This window comes from Schistocerca cancellata, chromosome 10, assembly GCF_023864275.1.
Source record: "Schistocerca cancellata isolate TAMUIC-IGC-003103 chromosome 10, iqSchCanc2.1, whole genome shotgun sequence".
Taxonomy (NCBI): Eukaryota; Metazoa; Arthropoda; class Insecta; order Orthoptera; family Acrididae; genus Schistocerca; species Schistocerca cancellata.
The window spans coordinates 118,128,088-118,155,414 of NC_064635.1; the positions used below are offsets into that span (position 1 = coordinate 118,128,088).

The 27,327-nt window shown below is 43.4% G+C and overlaps 1 protein-coding gene across 3 annotated transcripts in view; it reads left to right on the forward strand.

Annotated features, from left to right (window-relative positions):
- The first annotated feature begins 744 nt into the window (after positions 1–744).
- Positions 745–27,327, forward strand: part of LOC126106332 (signal recognition particle receptor subunit alpha homolog) — an 80,382-nt gene continuing 53,799 nt past the window's right edge. For all 3 annotated transcript variants that reach the window (XM_049912580.1, XM_049912581.1, XM_049912582.1), the window contains exons 1-3: positions 745–967; positions 1,580–1,777; positions 20,788–20,962. In XM_049912580.1, the coding sequence (XP_049768537.1) occupies positions 851–967; positions 1,580–1,777; positions 20,788–20,962 (490 nt within the window). In that variant the 5' untranslated portion in view covers positions 745–850. The remainder of the gene's footprint in view (positions 968–1,579; positions 1,778–20,787; positions 20,963–27,327) is intronic.

Genomic DNA, 27,327 nt, shown 5'->3' on the forward strand with positions numbered 1-27,327 from the left:
TATGTTTAGAAGGTATTTAGGTTATGAGCCGAAACTATTTCTTTATTCACCAAGAAAGTGAGTTCTCCCCCGAGCTCTCTCTTTCTCTTCCTAGTGCAAGATACTTTTATCGCAGGCCTTATCCAACCTTATTCTTACCTGTGTCCTATTTCACCTTTCTTTTAGGGGAGAAAATAGGCTAAAAATGCGTAGAACTCTGTTTAAATAAGAGTGGAGTTTCACCTACATTGTACCTTTCCCGTCCAACAAACACCACTGAAATAACCGCTCACATCAAGGGTGGTATGATCGTCGTAAGTCTAACAGCGCCTGAACCTGAAAGCAGCTCTTTGCAAAACACAAACACTGTGTTCAATATTGTATTATCCCCTTCATTGCAGTAATACAGCCCCAACCCCAAGGTAGTGTCATATTGTAGTAAGGCTTTCATTAAAAATAAAATGAAAGTAACTTTCTTCAAGATCTAATTTTTTGTGCGACTCATATTAGTTCATTACGTGCTTTAAGAAACATATGTTACTAGCTCTACAAAACATGTTTTCTGCGGTATCTTTATAAAGGTATCTTATAAATTCATTTCGCTGATTTCATCTTGAGTCATTGCACTTTCTACTTTTTGAAAGAAAGATTCCGTACTTCTCTGCACGTGCTACTTTACGTAATAATTCACTACCAATTGCGTCAAAGATAATAGAGCAGGTGGGGCGGCGAATATGAAGCATAGACAATATGAAGGCTCACACAACATACAGTGTCATTTCCGGTTCCGAAACAAGTTGACGTGTGCCAAAGACATATAAATATATAACAGCTGTTAACGCAGCGTTTTAGGGTCTCAGTAGAGCGTAAAATGTTGGATCTGTTTACAATATTCAGTAAGGGGGGTATCGTACTTTGGTATTTTCAAAGTACGAGTCAGATTTTTACACCATCTGTAAATGCGCTTATACGAAGCGTCGTGTTGCAGGTAAGTAGCCCAAATTTGTATGCATATTTCTTACAGCGTGAGTTTTCTACGTGTTTATCTGTGTATATAACTAAAACAATTAAAAATTGTTGCTAACTAAGCTGTTGTCTTTCCAACCTTAGGTAATCGTAGTGCTGTCAAAACTAAAAGTCAAACACACGCATTTTGGCTAGAGGGTGTTTAGTTTATTATTCCTATTGCGTTTTAGCAATTTTTAAAACCGCTGTTGTTATGATGTTACAGCCAGCACTTAAGAAGCAACATTCGTGTTACTGTTGATTAGATTGTTTTCGCGTGTTTTTCGTCACTGTTATTAGCCGAGATTTCGTATCTTGCAACAGACTGTCACTTGTGTAGGCCTAAGGTTAATATTAATAGGCTACATGTTTATGAGATAAGACAAAAGTAAACGATGTATACACGCGTTGCTCGTGAAGCTGAAAATTTCCATTTGAGTAAAATGATAGAATATGTCGTCTGGTATATCAGCTGAGTTTGATACGACTTGCAAGAGTGTTCGTCAGACGTTTTACTCTAGAATATAGCTTGAGAGACAGAGGTTGTACACATCTGGGTTGTAAGTAATAATATAGTTTTTATTTTCTTTTTCAGGAAAGGACGGGGAGTAATAGTTTTGACCATAATACTGTTACATTAAAATATAAATTAGACAATGAATTTGAATTGCTCTTCGTTGTCGCTTACCAAAAAATTCTACAGTTGTCATATGTAGACAAATTTCTGAATGATATACATTTGGAATTTCGTGACAAATACAAGAATGACCTGCAACAACGAAAATATTTTCAGGTTTGTACAACACATGAATATCTCAGATTCATATTACATGTATTGCTGTCTAGAGTTTGCAGTAGTTGCAGCACTTAATACACTTGTATGTGTTTAGAGAATGTGATAGGCTATATTTAGGATATTGCATGTAATTTCACTTTTATCGTTGCTCTTAGTGTCTTCATCATCATCGTCTACACTGCAGTTTCCTTCCTTCCTTCCTCCCTCCCTCCTGCTGCTGCCTTTATTGCCATCCTTAGTCCTGCTAATACCACTTTTACCATCTAAAATCTGCAGCTAGAATTAATAATACAATACCAGGTCAACCGACTGATGAAATCATTCACCTGGAAGACATAAGAGCTTCAAGAAATGAGTAATGATGATATCTCTCTCTCTCTCTCTCTCTCTCTCTCTCTCTCTCAATATATATATATATATATATATATATATATATATCTCTGAGGGAAATACGGAAGCGTCCGATCCCGCCCATCTGCTTTGACCCATGACGTCACAAATATGGCGGAAACAAAAACAAACACACACACTTTCCACAAGAAGCCTAATGACACTAACGGGACAAGCGCGGGAAATGGGTTGTTTTGGGTGGGGGGGGGGGGGGGGGGGGCAAACTAAATACAAACAAATTTAGACGCGTTGCGTAGCTACAACGTGTAAGTGAAGACAGCCATGCATGAATACCCATCCACCTCCCCAGGGGTCATAACCCCTGCAACCCATAGAAGATAAAGATGCTTCAGTAGCTGATTAGTGTTTTTTGTATTTTTTCTTTAAAAAAAAAAAATTCTCACGGGATAGAACGAACAGATCAGAAAGATAAATATAATAAACTAAAACAGAAATTGAAGGAAACAGATAATTAAAATAAGTAATAAGCGTTTTTAAATTTAAAAAAAAAAAAAAATCTCAAGAGATAGAACGAACAGATCAGAAAAGTAAACAAAATAATATAAAACAGAACTGGAGACAGCCACACTCAAACCAAACTCCGCGCCGTCATGACGTCACACACAACACCCTTACGTCACGGGTCAAAGCCGACGCGTGGGATCGGACGCTTCTGTCGACCGTCTCCGAGTAACCTACGTCCTTAATTATTTGCTCTGTGTATTCCAGTCTCTGTGTTCAACAGTTTTTGCACTCTACAGCTCCCTCTAGTACCATGGAGGTCATTCCTTGATGTCTTAACAGATGTCCTGTCCCGTCTCCTTGTCAGTATTTTCCACATATTCCTTTCCTCTGCGATTCTGCGTGAACCTCCTCATTCCTTACCTTATCAGTCCAACTAATTTTGAACACATGTCTGTAGCACCACATCTCAAGTGCTTCGATTCTCTTCTGTTCCGGTTTTCCCACAGTCCATGTTTCACTACCATACAATGCTGTGCTCCAAATGTACATTCTCAGAAATTTCTTCCTTGAAATAAGGCCTATGTTTGATACTAGTAGACTGCTTTTGGCAAGGAATACCCTTTTTGCCAGTGCTAGTCTGCTTTTGATGTCCTCCTTGCTCCAGCCACCATTGGTTATTTTGCTGCCTATTTAGTAGAATTCCTTAACTTCAACTACTTCGTGACCATCAATCTTGATGTTATCAAGGTGTCCCTGGTTTGATTCCCGGCCAGCTGGGGATTTTTCTCTGCCTGGGGACTGGCATCATCATTTGTGACAGTGGCTCAATTGGACTGTGAAAAACTTGGGACGTAGTATGCGTGCTGATGACCGCGCAGTTGAGTGCACCACAAACTAAACCTCATCATTGATGTTAAGTTTCCCGCTGTTCTCATTTCCGCTACTTATCATTACTTTTGTCTTCCTTCAATTTAATCTCAATCCGTACTCATTAGATTGTTCATCCCATTCAGCAGATGATGTAATTCTTCTTCATTTTCACTGAGGATAACAAGATTATCGTCAGTGAATTGTATCATTGATATCCTTTCACCTTGAATTTGAATTCCACTCCGGATCCTTTTTTCCCCGCCTTCATTGGTTCTTCGATGTACAGATTGAACAGTAGGGGCAAAAGACTGCATCCCTGTCTTACACCCTTTTTAATTTGAGCACTTCATTCTTTGTGCTCCCTTCTTATTATTCCCACTTGGCTCTTGTTTGTATTGTGTATTACCTCTCTCTCTCCCTATAGCTTACCTAAATTTTTACCATAATTTCGAACATTGTGCACAATGCTTTTCCAGGTCGACAAATCCTGTGAACATGAACATGTCTTGATTTCTCTTTAGTCTTGCTTACATTATCAACCGCAACATTAGAATTGCCTCTCTGATGCCTTTACCTTTTCTAAAGCAAAACTTATCATCTAGCATATCCTCAATTTTCTTTTCCATTCTTCTGCATATTATTCTTGTCAGCAACTTGCATGCATGAGCTGTTACACTGATTGTGCGATATTTCTCGCACTTGTCAGCTCTTGCAATCTTCGGAATTGTATGGATGATATTTCTCCGAAAGTCATATGGTGTGTTGCCAGTCTTGTGATTTTAGAAATTCTGATGGAATGTTATCTTATCCCTTCTGCCTTATTTGGCCTTAAGTCCTCCAAAGCTCTTTTAAATTTTGAAGGTAATAGTGAATTCCCTACCTCTTCTAAATAGATTCCTGTTTCTTCTTCTATCATATCAAACAAATCTTCCTCCTCATAGAGGCTTTCAGTGTATACTTTCAACCTATCTGCTCTGTCCTCTGTATTTAACACTGGAATTCCCATTGCACTCTTCATGTTACCACCCTTGCTTTTAATGTCACTGAACATTGTTTTGATTTTCCTGTACACTGAGTCTGCCCTTCCAACATAATTTCATTTTTGATTTCTTCATGTTTTTTCATGCAGCCATTTCGTCTTAGCTTCCTGTACTTCCTATTTATCTCATTCCTCAGCGACTTGTATTTCTGTATTCCTGAGTTTCCCGTGAAGTTTTTACACTTCCTCCTTTCTTCGATCAACTGAAGTATATCTTCTGTTACCCATGGTACACCTCAGAATCCAGTATCTGGTTTCAGAATCTCTCTCTGTCCATGATGTAATCTAGCTGAAATCTTCCCATATCACCCAGCCTTTTCCAAATGTACCTCCTCTTGTGATTCTTGAACAGCGTATTCTCTATTATTAGCTCCCCCTGCGGGTCTGGGGGTAAGAATAGGCCCGAGGTATTCCTGCCTGTCGTAAGAGGTGACTAAAAGGAGTCCCTCCCCCTCAAGGGGGTAGTTTGCACCTGCGTCTGGAGACGGACGGTTTAACGACTTACATTTGTGATCATTTTGGTTTTTCGCTTCTTCTGGTTTCTTCCTTCCTTCGTTTGTTTCCTTTCATTGTCCTTCTCCCTCTTTTATTGTCTTCCTTACTTTTTACCTTGCCGTCTTCTCCTTGCCTTCTTCTCCTTGGCTTCTTGCCCACCCTATGGTCTCCGCCTCGGCATTTGAGACAATCTGTCCTTTCTCTCCCTCTCTCCCTTCTTTTCCTATTCTTCTTTCCTCCCTGTGCGTGCCTGAAGGCCGACCCACGCGTTCGCACGCGTAGCCGGTGACGGGGTAACACGTAATTCCCCACCCTGGGTAGACAAGTACGGCACGCACGTACCCCCTGGTAAAGGCCAGGCCCGGGGAGGGGTGGTTGACTGAGCTGACACCTTCCACCCATGCCGATTGGTCCCTCCGTCGGTTTCTCGGGAGGTGTGACCTGAGGTGTAAACATTCACCTAAGGCGGGAGTGCCCTCTGAGAGAGTCCCCACAAGGAAGGAGTGCGCCATCGGAGACGCTGGCAATCGTGTGGGATTCATCCGCAATAGATTTCTCTCCTTCTCTCTCAACTTCTGCCCAGAAACAGAAACATGACCAGCCACCAGTGACAAAAGTATTACCGCCTGTCCCGAAGTTCCTAGTAGTTTCTAGATCTGAGGATGGAAAGGATTTTTCATATGTCAACTCTTTTGTTATTCAGAAGGGCGTAGATGCCATAGCTGGACCTATCAAGTCTTGTACCAGGATGCGTAACGGTACCTTGTTGTTGGAAACTGAGAGCGCCTTTCAAGCACAAAAACTCCTTCGGGCCACACTCCTGTACACGTTCCTTGTCCGGGTAGAGGCTCGCCACACTTTGAATTCGTCACGTGGTGTGGCATATACTAGATCACTCGACGGATTGACTGACGAGGAGATTCAGTCTTTCCTCGCTGAGCAGAGCGTGACGGCTGTCCGTAGGGTCATGAAAAAGGTAGACAATGACCTCTTGTACCGACCCGGACACTTTTTTTGACCTTTGATAGTGCTCAGCTGCCGTCGCGCATCAAAGCGGGGTATGAGGTTATTTGTGTTCGCCCATATGTCCCGACACCTACGCGCTGCTACCAGTGTCAGCGTTTTAACCACACCCACCAGTCTTGTTCTAATACAGCTAAATGCGTTACTTGCGGCAGGGACGCCCATGTAGGTGACTGTACACCTCTGTCTCCTCGTTGCGTGAACTGTCAGGGTGACCGTGCAGCGTCCTCCCGCGACTGTCCCATCTGCAAGGATGAACGCTGTATACAGGAAATTTGGGTCAAAGAGAAAGTGTCCACCTCTGCTGCTCGCAAGCTATTTTCTAGTAGGAAGCCCACGCTGCTCCCAGCAGGGAGATACAGTACTGTCCTCACCTCTCCTTGGACTACCAGAGAGGTGTTGACGCAGAAATGCGATCTGACCTTCAGCACTACGGTCATCAGTTCGGCCAGTGCTAAGATCGCCCGATCAACGTCTCCTCTTTCTCCCGTCACCCCTACGACACAAGCACCTTCATCAGCTTCTGCCAAGACGAAGACCCAGAAGTCAGATGCACGGGGCTTCAAGAAGGAACCGTCCCGTGAAGACTTCCTACGTACCCCGAACTCCCAGCTATCAACCAGTACTTCGACTAAACGACCTTCCAAGAAGGCTCATAGGAAGCAAAGTTCTCCTTCTCCGCCACGGCATGTTTCTTCTCCTGCGTCACCCAGTGGTTGTTGGCCCAGGCCTTCATCCGTTTCGCCTGGCCGCACCGCTGGTAGTCGAACATCTGGCCATTCACTGGCAGAGGAAGCTCCCCCTCCCAGCCATCTTAACACGATGGCTGACGAACCTATTGAACAAATGTACGATGACTCTCCGCCTATTGATAGTGGCAGCAGTGCTTGCTCGAAACCAGGCCCTCAGCGGCCTTCAAGGTGACCTCTTCTTGCTTCTCCTTTTTCTTTTTCTTCTCACGATGGCACTTCTTCATTGGAATATTCATGGCATTCACTCCAACCGAGAGGACTTAAAGTTGCTGCTACGCTTGCACTGTTCGCTTGTCGTAGCTCTCCGGGAAACGAAGCTATGCCCAAGTGATCAAATTGACTTGCCACACTATGCCTCTGTGTGTTTTGACCTACTGGTTGCTGGTCCGGGATGATACCTACTACGATCCCATCACATTGCACACCGACCTGCAGGCAGTTGCCGTCTGAATTACTCTCCCCACTTTTACATTTTCCATTTGTACCGTTTACACTCCATCGTCGTTGCCGTTACTAGGGCAGACATGATGCAAATTATTGCTCAGCTACCTGCACCATTTTTGTTGACTGGAGACTTCAGTGCCCACCATCCGCTTTGGGGCTCTCCAGCATCCTGCCCGAGAGGCTCCCTGTTAGCAGATCTTTTCAACCAACTCAATCTTGTCTGCCTCAATACTGGTGCCCCTACTTTTCTTTCGGACACATCTCACACCTATTCCCATTTAGACCTCTCTATATGTACTACCCCTCTTGCACGCCGGTTTGAGTGGTACGTACTTTCTGATACGTATTCGAACTACCATTTCCCTTGTGTTATCCATCCCCTGCATCATACCCACTCTCCGTGCTCCACTAGTTGGAACATCTCCAAAGCAGACTGGGGGCTCTTCTCATCCAGGGTGACTTTTTGGGATCAAACCTTCGCAAGCTGTGATAGGTCGCACACCTCATGGAAGACATTCTCACTGCTGCTGAATATTCCATACCTCACACTCCTTCTCCACGTCACGTACCGGTCCCCTGGTGGACCGCAGCATGTAGAGACTCTTTATGTGCTCGTCGACGTGCTTTACGCACCTTACAATGCCACCCTATGATGGCAAATTGTATTAATTATAAACGATTACGTGCGCAGTGTCGTCGTGTTATTAAAGAAAGCAAAAAAGCCAGCTGGGCTGCTTTCACGTGCTCCTTCAACAGTTTTACTGCTTCTTCTGTTGTCTGGGGTAGCCTGCGCCAGCTATCTGCCACTAAGGTCCACTCACCAGTTTCTGGCTTGACGGTCGAGAATGACGTCCTTGTGGCCCCTGAGGATGTCTCCAATGCCTTCAGCCGCTTTTTCGCAGAGGTTTCGAGCTTCGCTCATTACCAGCCTGCCTTCCACCGCCGAAAACAGGCAGAGGAGGCAAGGCCACCTAACTTCCGCTCCTCGAATCGTGAAAGTTATAATGCCCCATTCACCATGCGGAAACTCGAAAACGCACTTGCCCGGACACGGTCCTCCGCTCCAGGGCCTGATTCTATTCATATTCAGATGCTGAAGAACCTTTCTCCTGCAGGTAAAGGTTTTCTTCTTCGTACTTATAGTCGCAACTGGATTGAGGTTCATGTTCCCACATGCTGGTGCGAATCTATTGTTGTCCCGATTCCTAAGCCGGGAAAGGACAAGCACTTGCCTTCCAGTTATCGACCGATCTCCCTTACCAGCTGTGTCTGTAAGGTGATGGAACGAATGGTTAACTCTCGTTTGGTTTGGCTGCTCGAATCTCGACACCTACTTACCAATGTACAGTGTGGATTTTGTAGGTGCTGCTCTGCTGTTGACCATCTGATTACCTTGTCGACCTTCATTATGAATAACTTCTTGCAGAAGCGCCCGACGGTGGTTGTGTTCTTTGATTCGGAGAAGGCTTACGACACCTGTTGGAGGGCAGGCATTCTCTGCACCATGCGTACATGGGGCTTTCGCGGTCGCCTCCCTCTTTTTATTCGTGCCATTTTTTAATGGATCGACAGTTCAGGGTACATGTGGGTTCTATCCTGTCAAACGCCTTTTGCCAGGAGAATGGGGTGCCACAGGGCTCAGTTTTGAGCGTCGCTCTCTTCGCCATAGCGATCAATCCAATAATGGATTGCCTCCCAGCTGATGTATCAGGCTCCCTTTTCATGGACGATTTTACCATCTATTGCAGCGTGCAGCGTACATGTTTCCTGGAGCGCTGTCTTCAGCGTTGTCTTGACCGTCTTTACTCCTGGAGTGTCGCCAGTGGCTTCCATTTTTGTGCCGAGAAGACGGTCTGTATTAACTTCTGGCACTACAAAGAGTTTCTCCCTCCGTCCTTACGACTCCGTCCCGTTGCTCTCCCATTCGTGGAGACAACAAAATTTTTAGGTCTCACATTTGACAGGAAACTTCGCTGGTCTCCACATGTGTCATATTTGGCTGCCCGTTGTACCCGTTCTCTAAATGTCCTCCGTGTTCTCAGCGGTCTGTCGTGGGGAGTGGATCGAACCGTCCTACTTCGCCTATATCGGTCGATCGTCCGCTCAAAGCTGGATTGTGGGAGCTTCGTATACTCCTCTGCATGGCCGTCCATCTTACGCCGCCTCAACTCTATACAACATCGGGGTTTATGTCTTGTGATCGGAGCATTCTATACTAGTCCCGTCGAGAGTCTTCATGCTGAAGCCGGTGAATTGCCACTAACCTAGCGGCATGATATCTGCTTTGTCGGTATGCCTGTCGGCTATTGTCAATACCTGATCACCTGTCTTGACCGTCAATACGGGTTGTATGTATCTGCGCTGCTATCCCCTGGAGTTCGCTTTCGTCGCCTCCTTCAGCACCTTGATTTTTCACTCCTTGCAGCCTTTTGAGTGGGCAAGAGCCAAACGCCACCTTGGCTCCAGGCTCAGGTTCGCGTTCACCCTGACCTCAGCTCGCTCCCAAAGGAGGTTACCCCAGCTTCAGTATACCGCTCCCGGTTTGTTGAACTTCATTCGAAGTTCCTTAATATGATCTTCATTCATACAGAGGGCTCTAAGACCAATGACTGTGTTGGGTGTTCTTTTATTGTCGGGGCACACAGTTTCAAATACCGGCTCCATGGCCATTGTTTGGTCTTCACAGCTGAGCTATTTGCCCTCTACCAGGCTGTTCTTTACATCCGCCGCCACCGACATTCTGCTTATGTCCTCTGCTCTGATTTCCTGAGCGCCATCCAGAGCCTCAGTGATCCGTATCCGGTTCACTCTTTCGTGCACCGGATCCAACGCTCTCTTCTGCAGCTGGCGGACGACGGTTCTCTGGTTACCTTTATATGGGTTGCTGGCTATGTCGGTATCCCTGGGAACAGAGCAGCAGATGCCGAGGCAAAGGCTGCGGTCCTCCAGCCTCGGACAGCTTCTTGGTGTGTGCCTTCATCTGATCGTAGCAGGGTCATTTGTCAGCACATTTTATCGCTGAGGCATGCTGATTAGGCTACACTTACGGACAACAAGCTTCGGGCCTTGAAACCTCTTCCCACGGCTTGGACCACCTCTTCATGCCCTTCTCGGCGGGAGGAGGTCGTTTTGGCCCGGTTACGAATTGGACACTGCCGGTTCAGCCATCGCCATCTGCTGACGGCTGCGCCGGCACTGTTCTGCCCATGTGGGCAGTTGCTGATGGTATGCCACATTGTAACACCCTGTCCGAATTTTAATACACTGCGCGTTGATCTTGGCCTGGCATGTACTCTGGATGCCATTTTAGCGGATGACCCAGGAGCAGCTGCTCGCGTTCTTCATTTTATCCACTTGACAAACCTGTCTAAGGACATTTGATTATGCTGTTTTTTAACCCTATGCCTGTTAATGTCTTTTATAGTGTTGTCCCTTTTAGTTGCTGTTTTAACCTTGTGCCTCGCAGTGCATTCCTAACTTAGTCTGGGCACTAATGACCATTGTAGTTGTACGCCCTAAAACCACCAAAAAGAAGAAAAGAAAAAACATCAACCCAGATATGGTAGGACAGCGTTAGAAGTAAAGATGGATTAAAACCAATTCACAGTTGATGGAATAAACATCAAAACACTTCCCAGCATTCACTCGGGCAACTATCGGAATGTGAAGTACTGTATAATGACAATTTTTTTCCAAATTTTTTTTTTTTTAGTCCAGTCTTTGATCACAATATAAAGTACTTTTGACTGTATAATGGTTAGAGGAGAAATTGGCCAAGGGTGACAGTAAGTGAAAGACTCATGTGAGTGTTGGGAAAGGTGGTGATATAAGGCTGAGAGACCACATGTGTGTAAGATTTTATTGCAGCCTGGAGTTCCATTACTGTTGACAAGGAAGTTTCAGATTTTTCCATGATATTTTGGCAGACAGATTTTTTACAATCTTCAGGTGCTTCCTGATACCTGTTCTCTGCCCATGTCAGTGTCCTGCATATGTTGGCCATTACCCCTCCCACCACTCCACCTCTGTTACTATCTGTGGAGCAGCAGCTGGTGGTGGTGGATTTGAGGGGGGGGGGGGGGGGGGTGGCTAACAGCACTTGGCAGCGTACAGCAGTTGCCAGTGTCCGGGTATTGTCGGCAGGTGTGGACTCACTGTATGAGAATGCTTTGCTTTTTCTCAACTCGGTACAGGGTTCTGGGAAATTAGGATTGCCCAAGTGTCTTGATTTTGTTGCAGTCTTCAGCATTGCCAGTTTTTCTACTATGGCTGATTTGATGGTCTGGCTTAATGCAGTGTGGTGCTTATGTTCACAGCATCTCTCTTCTACCATGCAAACAGTTTCCCCAAGACATGCCTTGCAGTATAGGCAGGGAATTTGGTAGGCCCCGGGTTTGTGGAGGCCTCATTCATCCTTTGTTAAAATTAGTAGTGGCGAGGTCATAGGAGTTGGGTAAAATACACATCTGACATTGCATTACGCAAAGATTCTGCTTACCTTTCTTGGAGTTATTGTTGACAGATGGGATGCACATTATTGATTTGTGCTCCTTTCCTTCCTGGTGTTGTCTAGGTACAACGTGGTCGAATATATACCTTATCAGCTCGCTGCAGTAATCATTGGTTTGGAATGTGGTCTCCAGGTGCTTCAGCTTGGTTGGGAGAATGTATTAATCGTAGGAGTGTGTAAGACACCGTGCTGGGAGTTGTGCTGATGATTGAAGGCATGTAGCTACAGATCAGTGCACATACTGTCCCAATTTGCCATCTGGTTTCTGTTTGACCAGGATGTCAAGAACTGGAGGTCACTATCCTGTTCCACCTCCTTGGTAAACTATGTCGGACTGAAACAAGTTGACGTGATGGAGAAATTCACCTAAGCTGTCCTGTCCATGTGATCATATGATGGCACGAGTCATGCACATGGTGGTAGAAACAGGTTGGTTTTAGCTGGGTTTGCTCCATGACCTTGTCAAAATCTTCTGTGAACAAATTCATCACAACTGGTGACCTATGTTCGGTGGAATGAAGGGGGAGGAACATCAGATTGCATTGACAAGGAAGGTTTAGATTGGGAGAGTTATGGAAGTGGATTTGAGACTTTCAGGAAGCGTCAGTTTATAGGGCCTGAGATGCACTTGGTAGGGGTTTGAAGACTGCTGTAGTGGAACGGGGAGGGGGATAGTTGTTTTTGTGAATTTTGGGAAATAGATAGAAGAGAGGGGGTGTGATTCAGTAGGGGTCAGGAGTTCAAAGGAGCATTTGTGAGGCTTTGTGACTGTCCTATAATCTTAAACGACTTATGTCACTCTGTCTGATTGGAAGTAATGGTGTCATTAAGAACAGTTCAGTATCTTGATGTTGCAGAAAACTGAAGAAGCCCTCTGCTACATAATCCCTTGGTATTTGTACCAGTGTAGTGAAGCCATTGTGTACAGGGCCAATGATGATAAAGTGGTCTGCATTCAGACCACGGATAGTTCAATACTCCATTTGAGTAAGGTTCAATAAAGCATGTGGAAATGATACTGGAAGTTAGGAACTCTTGTAATAAATGGAGTCGATGGTTTAGGAAAGAGGAGGAGGATCACTTTGGGATTTACATTGGAACTGTTCTAGACAGGGTCTGATGGTTGCTCATTTCCCCTTGTCCCCGTCTTTTAATGTTTCATTATTAATTCAGTTTTTTTATTATTATTATTGTTTCTATTATTATTATTATTATTATTATTATTATTATTATTATTATTATTATTATTATTATTACTATTATTGTTTATTACCTTAGTGCCAACTGGTTTGCTTGCAGTTCCGTAGTAATTACAACAGAAATAAGTTTATAAACATGTATTAGGCCTACTGAAAATAAATGTGTTAAAGAGCCGTTTCTTTTTCTATGCAATTCTGACAAAGCTGATTTGGTGTAGTGGCTGTTAACAAGCTTTCTCTGACTTAGTTCACAAATTGCATCAGTTGTCATAGATTTAACTTAAAAAATGTTTTAATATGAGGTCTGTTCAAAAAATTCTGGAACATTTGTAATTTCGCACCAATGATGTGTTGGAGCAAAATGTGGTTGGCATTCCTCCACATACCTGTGTTTAAAGTGTAACTGTCAGAAGTTTCATTGTCATATTGTACTGGTTGTTACCTTACTGGTTTCTTAAGTACTGAAGAATTGTTTATAGAACCTTACATGGTATAGTGTGGTAGAACAGCACTCTCACCCCATGTTATTGGTTTCCATTCAATAAGCTATTTGAATGGGAATAATAAGTCCAGTCCCAGCACAATTTCAGCACAAATTTGTTAGTAGTTACTGAAAGATTATGTACCCAATAACTGCAGATCTCATTTGTCAAGGGGGTTTCATAGTTTCCTTTGTTTGCAAAATGATCATTCCAACATCAAGCATGGCCTGGGTTTTCTTCTATTTAAACAAACTCCACCGGATTGGAAATACTTTTTGCTAAACATTACATTTATTCAAACTTTTGTTCCGAACTACACTATTTGCAATGCAAGTTTGCACTTTTACTATCAACATTGATTATCTAACTCCGTTATACACTACTTGTTACAAAAGCATGACTGTCTTCCTCCAAGACTGAAAAAGAAGTGGCGGGCAAGCCAACATGTGTCCGGAAGTTGCAGATATTCCTTTTTCTTAGCTTCTTTGGTCTACTGACCTTATACACTCCAAAGATTATAAAAATCATCTTAAACAAGTTCATTATTTATTACAAAAGAACATATTCATAATTAAATTAATGAATTAAGCACGTTTTCTGGCAACATAATATAGTCATGAAATTACTTCAACTCTTTACTATGGGTATCTTACTTTTCGCTTTAGATAAACCTTATTTCTGTTGGTTGATTACATTACAGTATGTCTGTTAGTTCTTGTTCAGTGCTGTATTGAGTAGGACGTTGTGTCGCGCAGTTTGCGAATTTCTAGATGGCAGAGTTAGAGGAGCAATGTGGCTGCATTAAATTTTGCATAAGACTCAAGAAAACCTTTACAGAGGCACACCAAATGATGCAGGAAGCCTACTACAGTGATAAGTCTTAAATCATAATTGGTGTTACGAATGGTTCACATGGTTAAAAAATAGCAGGACGGAAGTTAAAGATGATCCTCATTCCGGACGCCCTTCAACGTTTACCAACGACGCTCACATCAGGAACGGCAATGAAATTGTGCATGCGAATCATAGACTCTGTCCAAGTTATTGCAGGAGAATGTAAGATTTAAGTTGGACCATATCACGAAATCCTGATACAGCATCTTGGAATGCATCGTGCTGCCATAAAGTTTGTTCCACAGCTCATGAGTCAAGACCAGAAAGACCTTTACCTAACACTCCATGAAGAGCTTTTGGATCATGCAAATGAGAACGAGATGATTCCCTAAAAAAACCATAAATGGTGATGAAATGTGGGACTACAGTTACAATGTTAAGACAAAGGTTCAATCTTCACAATGGGTTGGGAAAGTTCTCAAAGACCAAAAAAAGTTTGTTAACTCAGGTGAAATGTCAAACCCATGCTGATAGTTTTCTTTGGCTTTGAAGAACTAGTTCATCATGAATTCGTGCTACAGAGACAAAATCGGGACATGTTGCAATGCCTGCGAGAAAAGATGAGCAGGAAACACGTGAAACATGGTAAAACAACTCATGGTTCTTGCATCACAATAATGCACTCGCATGGTCATCCCGGCGGGTGCATGACTATTGCACAAAAAATGAAATCACTGTGCTGCGTCATCCTGTGTACTCTCCACACCTGGCCTCTGCAAACTTTTTTTATTTATTGCTAAAGTTGAAAACCCCATTGAAGGATGAAGATCTGCAACGATAGACAAGATAAAAGAAAATACGCAGACAGCGTTTCAGGCGATCCAGCAAGCGGCATACAAAGAGTGCTTCAGGAAGTGGAAACGGTATTGTCAGTGGTGCACCAAAGGCGGAGGAGAGTATTTAGAAGTAAAAGTTAAGCACAGAAAAATTTTGTGGACAAAGTTTCGGAATTTTTTGAACAGTGCTCATATAACAGCATATGTTCTTAAAAATTTTCATCCACTATTTCACCCACTTAGGAGTTGAATTTCCAAAAACGCTGAAACAGGTATTATTTTATCTCTTAGTGAGAAGTCAAATTCCAGTTTTCATAAATGTAGCTTTAAAAATACTTTGGTAGTGCCTTAATAATTTGTTTCCTAAAAAACTTTCACCCCCATAGTTCCAAGTTCAAAATTGTCTTAACACAGATATATTCTCAAAACCTGTCATCACCCATTTCACTTGCTTAGGGGATGGAATTACGAAAAATCCCTTCTTAAATGATGCCTGCAGTATAGGATAAACACCAGCTCCGATACTCTGCTAACCATCGTGAGGAGCATGGCAGAAGGAATGTCCCACTGTACCAGTTATTAGGATTTCTTCCTGTTTCATTCACATATGGAACATGGGAAGAATGATTGTTTGAATGCCTCTGTGTGTGCAGTAATTATTCCAATCTTAGCCTCACAATCTCAGTGTGAGCAATACACAGGGGGGCCTAGTATATTTGTATATTTCTAGAGTCATCATTTAAACCCGGTTCTTGAGACTTTAAAAGTCTTTCTTGGGATAGTTGACATCTTATCTTCAGGAGTCTGACAGTTCAGTTCCTTCAGTACCTCTGTGACACACTTCTACAGATTAAACATATGTGACTATTCGTGCTGCCCTTCTATGTAAACATTCAGTATCTCCTGTTAGTCCTGTTGGTATGTATCCCATACACTTCAGCAATATCCTAGAACCAGTCGTGCAAGTGATTTGTAAGTAATCTCCTGTGCTTCCCCAGTGTTCTACCACCCAACCGATGTCTACCACATGCTTTTTCTCACAACTGAATCTATGTGATCATTCCATTTCATATCCCTACAGTGTGTTACACCCAGACATTTGTATGAGTTGACCAATTCCAGCAGTGACATATTGATATTTTAGTCATAGGTTACTACATTTTTTTGGTTTTGTGAAGTGCACAGTTTTACATGTCTGAACATTTAAAGCAAGTTGCCAATCTTTGCACCACTTTGAAATCTTATTAAGATTGACAACACATTTATGCAACTTCTTTCAGACAATGCTTCTTTATAGATAACTGCATCATCTGCTAAAAGTCTAAGGCTATTATTAATATTTTCTGCAAGGTCATTAATAAACAAAATGAACAGCAAGGATCCCATCACACTTCCTGGGGGCACAACCAAAGTTACTTCTACATTTGATGATGACTCCCCATCCGAGATAGCATTCTGCATCCCCCGTAGCAAAAAGTCCTCAATCCAGTCACAAATTTCACTTGATACCCCATGTGATCATACTCTTGACAAAAAACATAGGTGTGGTACTGAGTCCAGTGCTTTTTTTTTTGGAAATCAATAAATACCGCATCCGCCTGAATGCCATGATCCAAAGCTTTCAGTATGTCATTTGAGAAAAGTGCGAGTTGGGTTTCACTTGGTAGATGTTTTTGGAATCCATGGTGGCTGGCACTGGGGAGATCATTCCATTTGAGATGCCTCATTATGTTTGAGCTCAGGATATGTTCTAAGATTCTACAATAAATTGATGTCAAAGATATTGGAATGTAGTTTTGTGTATCACCTTCCATTGGGCACTGGATTCCATTGGGCCCTGGAGCTTTGTTCAATTTTAATGATTTCAGCTGTTTCTCAACACCACTGACATTAATACTTATGTCATTAATCTTTTCAGTGGTATAATGATTAATTTGGGGAGTTCTCTGGGTTTGCCTTTATAAAGGAACATTTGAAAATGGAGTTAAGCATTTCAGCTTTTGCTAGGTACTGGACATTTGACTTTGGTGCCACTGACAGCCTTTACGTACGACCAGAATTTCTTTGGGCACTGTGAAAGATCACTTGAGAGTATTCTGCTACGTTAGTTATTGAAGGCATCACATATTGCTGTCTTGACAGTCAAACATGTTTCAACCAGCCTCTCTATCTGTAGCCTACACATTGTCTTAAACCTGTTATCCTGTAATCTGTTTCCTTAGAAGTTTCTTTACAATGACTGTATACCATGGAGATTCCCAGCCTTTCTGAACTCTTCTACTGGGTATATATCTATACATAGCATAATCAACAGTTCTTTTAAACTTGAGGCAGAGTTCCTGTATATGTTTCTGCCCTGTGACAAAAGTTGAAAGATTCTCATTGAGATGTGACACTACTAGTTTTATCTAGTTATGTGAAAATACGTATCTTTCTGCTTGTTTTAGTTGTCCTTTATACTTTGGTAATCATTGTTGCCACAACTGCATCATGGTCGCTGATACGTTTCAATGTGGAATCCTCAAAGGTGTCACATCTGTTGCCATCAGATCCAATATATTTGCATCAGGAGTGGGACTCTTAACTATCTGTTCTGGGGGGAGTTTCCAGAGAGAGCATTTAGTATAGTTTCACAGGGTGTCTTATCCCAGCCACCAATAGCAAAACTGTAAATCTCCCAGTTGTTGGATGATTACAACATCCACTGATGAGTGTGTTTGGGGAACTTGCTTACAACTGAACTGAGGTTTTCTCTAAAATTTTCAGGTACATCAGGAGATAAGTCTGGTGGGCGATAGAAGGATCCAGTAATAATTGTATGCCCGTCCCAGTACTGTGTCTTGTCCGAACAGTCTCACATGCAGCTTCAATTTCAACCTCAGTGGATTTGAGTTACTTGTCTACTGCGACAAATGCACCACCTCCATTTCCCATTTGCCTATCCTTTCAATATACACTTAAATTTTGCCAATAAATCTCACTGTTATCGATTTCTGTACCTAGTATTATGTGAACTTTGCCACTTTTCATGGGTGCTCCAAACTCTGGCACTTTGTTACAAATGATTCAGAAGTTTACTATTAGAATTTTAATACTCTCACCTGTGGGAGACATTGCTTTTGATCTTACACTGATTCTTCTGTGTTTCCTACAGCTTTCGTTGTCTGAATTGCATTGAGAGTTATCTAATCTAAAAAAAACTTGTGTGCGTCCCATGTACAGTTATCTACCTGACAAGGGAACATCCCCATCGCACCCCCTTAGATTTAGTTATAAATTGGCACAGTGGATAGGCCTTGAAAAACTGAAAAAAGATCAATCGAGAAAACAGGAAGAAGTTGTGTGGAACTGTGAAAAAATAAGCAACATATACAAACTGAGTAGTCCATGTGCAACATAGGCAACATCAAGGAGACCGTAGCCGCAGTAGCGCCATGGTCCGGTGGTTAGCGTGAGCAGCTACAGAGCGAGAGGTCCTTGGTTCAAGTCTTCCCTCAAGTGAAAAATTTACTTTCTTTATTTTCGCAAAGTTATGATCTGTCTGTTCGTTCATTGACGTCACTGTTCACTGTAATAAGTTTAGTGTTTGTGTTTTGCAACCGCACCGCAAAACCGTGCAATTGGTAGACGAAAGGACGTGCCTTGCCAATGGGAACTGAAAACATTTGATCACAAGGTCATAGATCCACCAATTCCTCCACAGAAAAACACGTCTGATATATTCTATACAACACTGGTGACAGCATGTGCGTCACATGACAGGAATATGTTGTCGACCCACCTAACTTGTACACTTGGCGAATGGGTAAAAAGATTCTTCTACCTTGCCCGATTTAGGTTTCCTTGTGGATGTGATAATCACTCCCAAAAAACTGATGAAAACATAATAGTTTGTCACATAAACTGGAAGTAAAAAATTAAACTTTTCACTCGAGGGAAGACTTGAACCAAGGACCTCTCGTTCTGCAGTTGCTCACACTAACCATGGGACCACGACGCTCCTGTGTTTCTATTATCCTTGATGTTGCCTATCTTCCCCATGGACTACTCAGTTTATATATTTTGCTTATTTTTTTCATAGTTCCACACAACTTCTTCCTGTTTTCTCGATTGATGTGTGTTCAGTTTTTCCAGGCCTATCAACTGTGCCAACTTATAACTAAATCTGAGGGGGGTGCGATGGGGAGGTTCCCTTGTAAGTAGCAGCCTCTTATGTGTTGTGGCATCATCAGCACTATGATTTGTGAATGGTCTCTTTAGGACTACAGAAAGTACTTAGGGGTGGTCTTTTGCCTTCTTTTGAGCCCATATTTCTTTCATTCTCTTTCTGTGGGCTTCCTTTCTCATTGTCAGATTGTTGTTCCAGTCTTCTTCTTTGGTTTTTTCCTCTTGGTCAGCTCGCCTTTTGTGGATTTTGGACCTGGAAATTTTGCAGTTGTGGATGTCTTCTATTGTAATTTCTGCCAATTTCAGATTACTTTTGGTCTTGCCGATCCATTGCCCATTTTGACCATCCTCGTGTTCTTAAAGAATTAGACTATTTATTTTGTGATCTGTTTGGGTTTGTTCTTTTAATGTATCCACTGAATCTTAACCTGAGTTTTCTAATGTCACTAGGATATTTTTATATTGTCCTCACCATACAGTCTTGTCATCATTGGAATAGTGTTTACTAATGTGGTGTCTTTGACCTCTTACTCCCTCTTCCTTTATCTGTGCAGTAGGTAGGTTCTCTACAACCTGAGTGACGTATCCTTCTAGCCCAGTTTTCCTATACTTACAACTCCATTCTCCTTAAGGAAGAAACTAACTGTTCCAAAATATAAGTATACCTTTTCCTGCTTTTAAATGTCTGTTAGCGGAGCTTGAAATTTCATTTCCTGAAGCTACTAGTAAGTACTGGACAGCATTTGTTTCCTTGTAATTTTAGTTTCCTGAGGTGATTTCTCCTTTCTATACATACACAGTTGTTAAGCAGCTACACTAGAGTTATGAAAGAAACTAAAGCTTTTTAAACTACATGTTGCTTTGTTGGGTGGAGACTGGAAACAACAGGCTCACAGTCTAGGTAGAATAGAAGAAGCAACACACCAGAGTTTTGTATCAGCCCACTAGTTGTGCCCCAATAGCTCATTTTGTGAAGTAATGTCAATTAATATGGCAAATTGCCATTGAGTCCTAGTCTGTTTAAAAACTAATAGTCGTAAGTGAAATTCAAATCGGTGTCATTTTATCTGATATGCTGGCCAACTTGAAGAAAGAATGGGATAGGAATAGGCTGTGGCATGTTGAAGTTATAATAGCATGATTCAATTTAAGTTTTTTAGGAAAACCTGGGAAGATGCCTTGATGTGGATTTGAACAATAATATTTGGAATACAAGCAGAGTTCTTTATCTGTGTCGCCACCTCTACTGATGATTGTACAAGTTTGCCCTCTGTCAAGGATTTCATTTTGCATAGATGTAAGAAGCTATCTGAAAAGAGAACTATATAATAATTCTACCTTGACAGCAGCAGTAGTAGTTTATGTTGATGTAGTCTACTTGAACCGTAAATGCAAAAACTTATTCAGATATCTGCAAAGTTAAATCTATGTCTGGAAATAAATCTAATTTGTTTAGTGTATCCCAGAAGATAATTTACTTAATTATTTTTCACATTTGCAGGACTTTGACTTCAGTGACACATACCGAGCAGTTCTTGCTACTGCTGAGCAGTGGGGGAAGCAGCAAGCAAAACTCCCCAAACAGATGAGAACTTTTGAGGAATCACAAAAGTCCAAGAAGACCGTTGCCTCCATGATTGAGAGGAAGGGAGAGGAGAAGGAAAACAAGAAAGCAGGTCTGTTACTTTTTAATGAATCGTCTTATATTTATTTATATTACAGTGTATGTCATGTTGCGAAGGTATTTTGTGCAGAGAGAGAGGCAGGCTAACATGAAGGGTGTTGAGTTTGCTTATGTAAACTGGAAGAGATGTGGAGATAATTCCACACTGTAAGTTCTTACAAAACGTTACTGTGAACAACAACACTAAAGCGTGGCAACAGTGCAGGGTGGAAGAGAACAGGTACCCACCAATGTCACTCATAAGATGATATGTGGAAAGAGACTTAATCTTCTTGGCTGCCAGCAACTGGTGGAGGTGGATGCACAGAACACTGCAGAAGTGGGCAGCTTTCCAACTTAAAGAATTTTGTGATGAGAATAGATTTGGATTGGGGTAGTTTCGTTATTTTGCGGGATTAACTGAAATGTTGGATACCACTTTGCCAACTGATGACCTAATTGTCACTTTCCAACCTAGACCTCAGGATGCTGTACAAATCAGTATATTACCACAACTCAATTTCACATTCTCATTTGTTGGCTTCACCACCTCACAACCTGTTGCCTTTCAAACTAGCCTGTAATTCAGGCTAAGCTATAGATCAGTCACCACAGCTTACAGCCAAAAAACAGATAGACGCAAAAGAAATACTCTCCATGTTCTGCTCTTTTTTATTTTTTGTGTGCACATAATGACATCACAGGCCACATTTTCATTATGTTACAGAATAAAGCCAACATTTGGTATTGATAGGCTCAGTTGATCTATTTTGTGTATCAATATACATATGTGTCTATCGACCTGCCAGCGCTTTTGTTTGGTAAGTCTCATCATCTTTGTTTTTAGATATATTTTTCCTACATGGAATGTTTCCCTCTATTATATTCAATATACATACAATATCACACTTGTATCATGTAGACATATCCTTATTATAATGTGCCTTATGTCAGAAGAAAGCCCAGTGTAAGTGATTTATGTATCCACCTCTAACCCCCCTCCCCCAGTCCATTCTAAGTTCCTCCTCCCTTTCCCACAAAACACACACACACACACACACACACACACACACACACACACACACACACACACACACACACAAAAAAAAGTCACAAGTAACTGGCTTTGAGCAGCCAATAGCCATCTTCAGTCTGTCAGTAGATAAAGAAGAGACAAAGGATCATTATATACTCTGTAAAATCTGCCAGGTAGCTACCATATTTACCAGAGTGTTTACCACCTCCTCCTCCTCCTCTCTGATGGCTCCATCCACGTCCCTGTCCAGGTTAAACCCACCGACAACCTGCATATTGACAGCTGTCATCCCTTTCACACTAAAACATCTCTCCCATGCAGCCTGGCCACCTGGGGCTTGAGTATCTACAGTAACAAGAACTCCCTTGCTCAGTAAGCTGTGGGTCTCACCAAGGCTTTCACAGACGGGCTCTATCCTCCAGGACTAGTCTGCAGACAGACCTCGCGTGCCTGCAGACAGATCTCGCGTGCCATTTCGCCTCACACCCCCAATCCTCCCACCACCCCCAAGAACCTCCCACACAGGTGTGTCCCCTTCATTGTCCAGTATCACTCCAGACTGGAACAACTGAACCACATCCTTCACTAGGGCTTTAATTACCTATCATCGTGGCGTGAAATGAGGGACGTCCCACGTGATGCTTCCCACCTCTCCACGTGTGCGTAAGTCTGTGGCTGAAAGCTTTATGTAAATGTCTTTTAATTGTGCCTGTCAGCATCATGAAGTGTCTTCTTTATGGTAAGTAGCAATCTCTTTTCCTACATTGTTGATATTTACCACAGTAAAAGACGACCCCCTTTCTTTTGTAAGAGTCTCCTTGAGAAATATTTTAAATAACATTTTCAGACTAATCAAAATTACAAATTGTTTTAGTGGCAGTATGTGTCTGCCTTAAATGGTGGCATTATAACTACAGTGAAGCCCTTTTTTATGTTTTCATGTGATGCAGACTTAAAAAACACAAAATTGAGGAAAATGTTAAAACCCCCAAAATATGAGCAAAAACTCATGTAATTGTTATATATGATTAAAAATAACTATCCTCTTCAATACTTCGTATAAAACCTGCCTAAGTGAAGTAATTAAATGTACAATACAATGTTTATACGATAATTTGTGGTAACGATTTTCGTCAGTTCTTAAAAATTACACTTGTGTAACAGCAAGTAAAAACTCATCAAAAAAGTGAAATTGCTATCTGGGTACAAGGTAATCGAGCAGTTTTTGGACATGCTATGACCACAAGCTATACGTTTGAAATATGCGTTTTTAAGAGATCATTCTTAGTGCTCACCCAGAAAAAAGCAAAAATTGATGAACATGTTGAACTAAACAAAAGCATCACAGCATCTAAGTGTTTAAACCATAAGCATAAATGCAGATATCTGCTTAATGACATACTTTGTCACCATTGCTGTTATTGTTTAATGCTTTTCTCATGAGCCGCACTTCATATGCTCACCACAGTTAGTGTTATTTTAGGCTTGATGAGAGAAACAGACTCGTGGAAAAAATGATTTACTTCCCCACCAGTGAATTTCTGTACACTGTGTAAAAAGTAAATTTGAAAGAAAGCTCGGGTGCTACAGTCTTGCTTCATGCCCTCTATCACTGCTGTCAGTCTTTAAGATCTACAGCATGTGGTGTGTGTGGTGCAGAGTCCATACATGAGTAGTGTATGTAGTTGTTGCAACTGTATCATGTCAGATTTGAACATGAAACTCTATAAAATGTGCTATCACAAAACCTTTGTTCTATTTCCGTGTGACATCTGTCATAGCACATCACCTGCATGAAAAGTATATTTTCAGCACTTCACAAAATGCTTTCACCCCTAATTGCACTCCTGTCACTAAACGGCCATTCCCCCTCTTCAGATCCAGTAGCTGAGCTCATTTTACATATGTTAGTGTGGTGCAGTCGCGGAGCTGGCTATTGGGTGACTTAACAAGTTGCCGGCCGGCCGGGGTGGCGCTACAGTCTGGAACCACGCAACCGCTATGGTCGCAGGTTTGAATCCTGCCTCAGGCATGGATGTGTGTGATGTCCTTAGGTTAGTTCGGTTTAAGTAGTTCTAAGTTCTAGGGGACTGATGACCTCAGAAGTTAAGTCCCATAGTGCTCAGAGCCATTTGAGCCAACAAGTTGACAGCCAATAAGAGTTCACTAGCTGGAAATTGGCAACATTTCCTCTATTATGACCGAGCATGTCCTTCGAGACTCAATGTTTGAATTTAAAAGGTTGACACTTGATATTGTTGCTGAATACAGTACATTGGAAATACAGGCAAAAAGATGAGACTCAGTTATAAGTGGCACAAGAAAAGGTGGTGGCTGGCCCACTTCATCACATATTGCCTTGGTCCAGAGCACTGTGTGTTGAGTGTCTTGTTTTTCCATTACCACTGCGACCTAGCAGTAGTTGTAACATAATTGTGCAGTGAAACTAAATGTTGCAAGTTGTGTTGGAAACACCAATTGTGGATTAATCTTCGTACATCCATAGTTGAAATGGAAGACAGTGGGATGTCAGCTGGTATAAATTTATATTACAAATGAAGACATTCCTCCAGCTGTATTTAAGGTGTCGATTTTATTTTGGCAACTAGTTTCAACATTGTCACGACGTCATCTTCAGGCCCATACAAAATTGCCAAAATAAAACAGACACCTTAAATACAGCTGGAGGGATTTCTTTATTTTTAATATAAATCATGGATTATGTCAGCATTTCCTCTCTCACATTTCCCCTCTCCACAACAGCCTAAAATATTCCCTTACTTCTGCCACCTCCCGTGGGGCAAACCATCTGCCTTTTGAGCCACTTATAACATGTTCAGTCGCCCCCCTGCGGGTTCGGGGGTTAGAATAGGCCCGCGGTATTCCTGCCTGTCGTAAGAGGCGACTAAAAGGAGTCTCACATGTTTTGGCCTTATGTGATGGTCCCCTCTCGGGTTTGACCTCCATCTTTCTAAATTATTCCGAAGAGCGAGCCAATTGGGGAAGGGCGCCTTACATGGTGCACTGTATCCGTCGTACAATTAGACCTTTAGCCGTCTTTCTCGTCGTTGCAATGGTGTCCCGCTCGTTTTCGATCTCTTGGGCGATTACCACACTGCACTCTGCAGTGTTTCTTTTAACTGCGACGACGACCTTGGCCATTTTTGCACCTAAGATCCAGCACGGTAGCCAGTCCGTTGTGGTGGGGCCGCCATGTACCCTCTTGGTTGTAGCCCCCTGACAACACAGGGATCGCTCTACTGATGCCTGCGCCGTTAACTCCCCACGTATGCCAAGGAGTAGATGCCTATCCTCCTGGGGTATCAGGACTCCCGGCAACGGCCATCCTGCCAGGTGGCCTTTGCTGTGGCTGGGTGGCGCCCGTGGGGAGGGCCCTTGGTCGGAGTAGGTGGCATCAGGGCGGATGACCCGCAATGAAGCGTGGTACATCATCTCTCGCTGGCGGCCAGCCACCAGCAGTCTCTAAGCGTTCTCGGGCTCAATTTAATGCTCAGAAGTACGATCCGAAAACGTTCCCCTCCCTGGCCACGCCGTGGGAAGAGCGTAAGTCCCAGGATGGAGGTAACAGTTATTCGCCCCGATTCTTAGTTTGCACGAGAGCTGATGGGGAGTCTTTTCTCTCCACAAAGCCTCAGTTCTTCGTCGAGCATTTAGAGGACAAGTTTGGGGAGGTGGAGGGCTTGTCTAAAATGCGCTCTGGCTCAGTACTGATACAAACGGCATCCTCCGCCCAGTCACGCAGGTTACTTGCTTGTGACAAGTTGGGGGATGTTAACGTTACTATTACTCCACATAAGAGTTTAAATATGGTCCAGGGTGTTATTTTCCATAGGGACCTCCTTTTGCAGTCTGATGACGAGCTGCGCGCCAACTTAGAACGTAGAGGTGTTCATTTCGTCCGGCGCGTTCATCGGGGTCCGGGGGACAATCAGGTTGCTACCGGTGCCTTCATCTTGGCCTTCGAGGGTGATACGTTACCGGAAAAGGTCAAGGTGATGGTCTACCGATGTGACGTCAAGCCCTATATCCCTCCCCCGATGCGGTGCTTCAAGTGCTGGAAGTTCGGCCATATGTCTTCCCGCTGCACTTCCAGCCTCACATGTCGAGATTGCGGACGCCCATCTCATCCCGATACTCCATGTGCCCCGCCTCCCATCTGCGTCAACTGCGGGGAGCACCATTCACCTTGCTCGCCAGACTGCAGAATATTCCAGAAAGAGCGCAAAATCATGGAATATAAGACCCTGGACCGACTGACTTATACTGAGGCCAAACGGAAATACGACCGATTACATCCTGTGCGAATGACAACTTCCTACGCCGCTGCTACAACACCTGTGCTAGCCCCATCAGTTTCACGCCTTCCGGCCGGATCGACGAGTGGTACAACTCCTCCTGCCCCCTTGCCAGTGGGGGGCTCTACCCACCGGGTTGCTCCTGTGCCACCTACCTCAGGAGCAACACCATCCCCCCCATCGGGGACGTTGGTCCCCGCTTCTAAGCCGGAGAAGTGTCCAACTTCTTCGGCTTCTCACGCTCGCAAGGGGTCCCTTGGGTCCCTCCCTTCCCAGGTTTCCACCGGCGGGAAGGCTGACGATCGACAGTGGCGTAAGTGCCCACAATCTGCAGGTCGAAGGGCTTCCCGATCCTCCTCAGTCCCGGAGACTGAATCGGTGAAGCCCTCCCAGCCAGTTAAACCCAAGGAGCAGCGTGAGAAATCAAAGAAGAGCAGCTCTAAGCCCAAGGAACACGCGGTGGTAGCCACCCCATCGCAACCTTCTAGCTCTGCGTCTGGGGACGAGGTGGAGATTCTGGCGTCCGCTGAGGACCTCGATCTCGCCGGTCCCTCAGACGCCGTGAATAGCAATAGCACTAGCACGGGTGCTCAATCGGAGGCAGCAGGTGACCCAGCGGCGTAATCTGCCGTCCCAGTCCCGGCACGCCTTTCTCAGCCATGGACAAAACCATCCTCCAGTGGAACTGCAGCGGATTCTTCCACCATCTAGCTGAGCTCCGCCAACTTATCAGCCTTCACCCTTTCCTCTGCATTGCTCTGCAGGAAACTTGGTTTCCAGCAATGCGCACCCCCGCCCTCCGTGGCTATCGGGGTTATTATAAGAACCGAGCAGCTTATGAAAGGGTGTCTGGTGGCGTCTGCATCTATGTCCTTAACTCTCTTCACAGCGAGTCTGTCCCTCTACAAACAGCTTTAGAGGCTGTCGCTGTTAGGGTGTGGACGCCGCAGGCTCTTACCGTCTGCAGTATTTACCTTCCACCGGAGGGTGATGTCGCGCAGCATGTCCTGGCTGCGCTGATAGCCC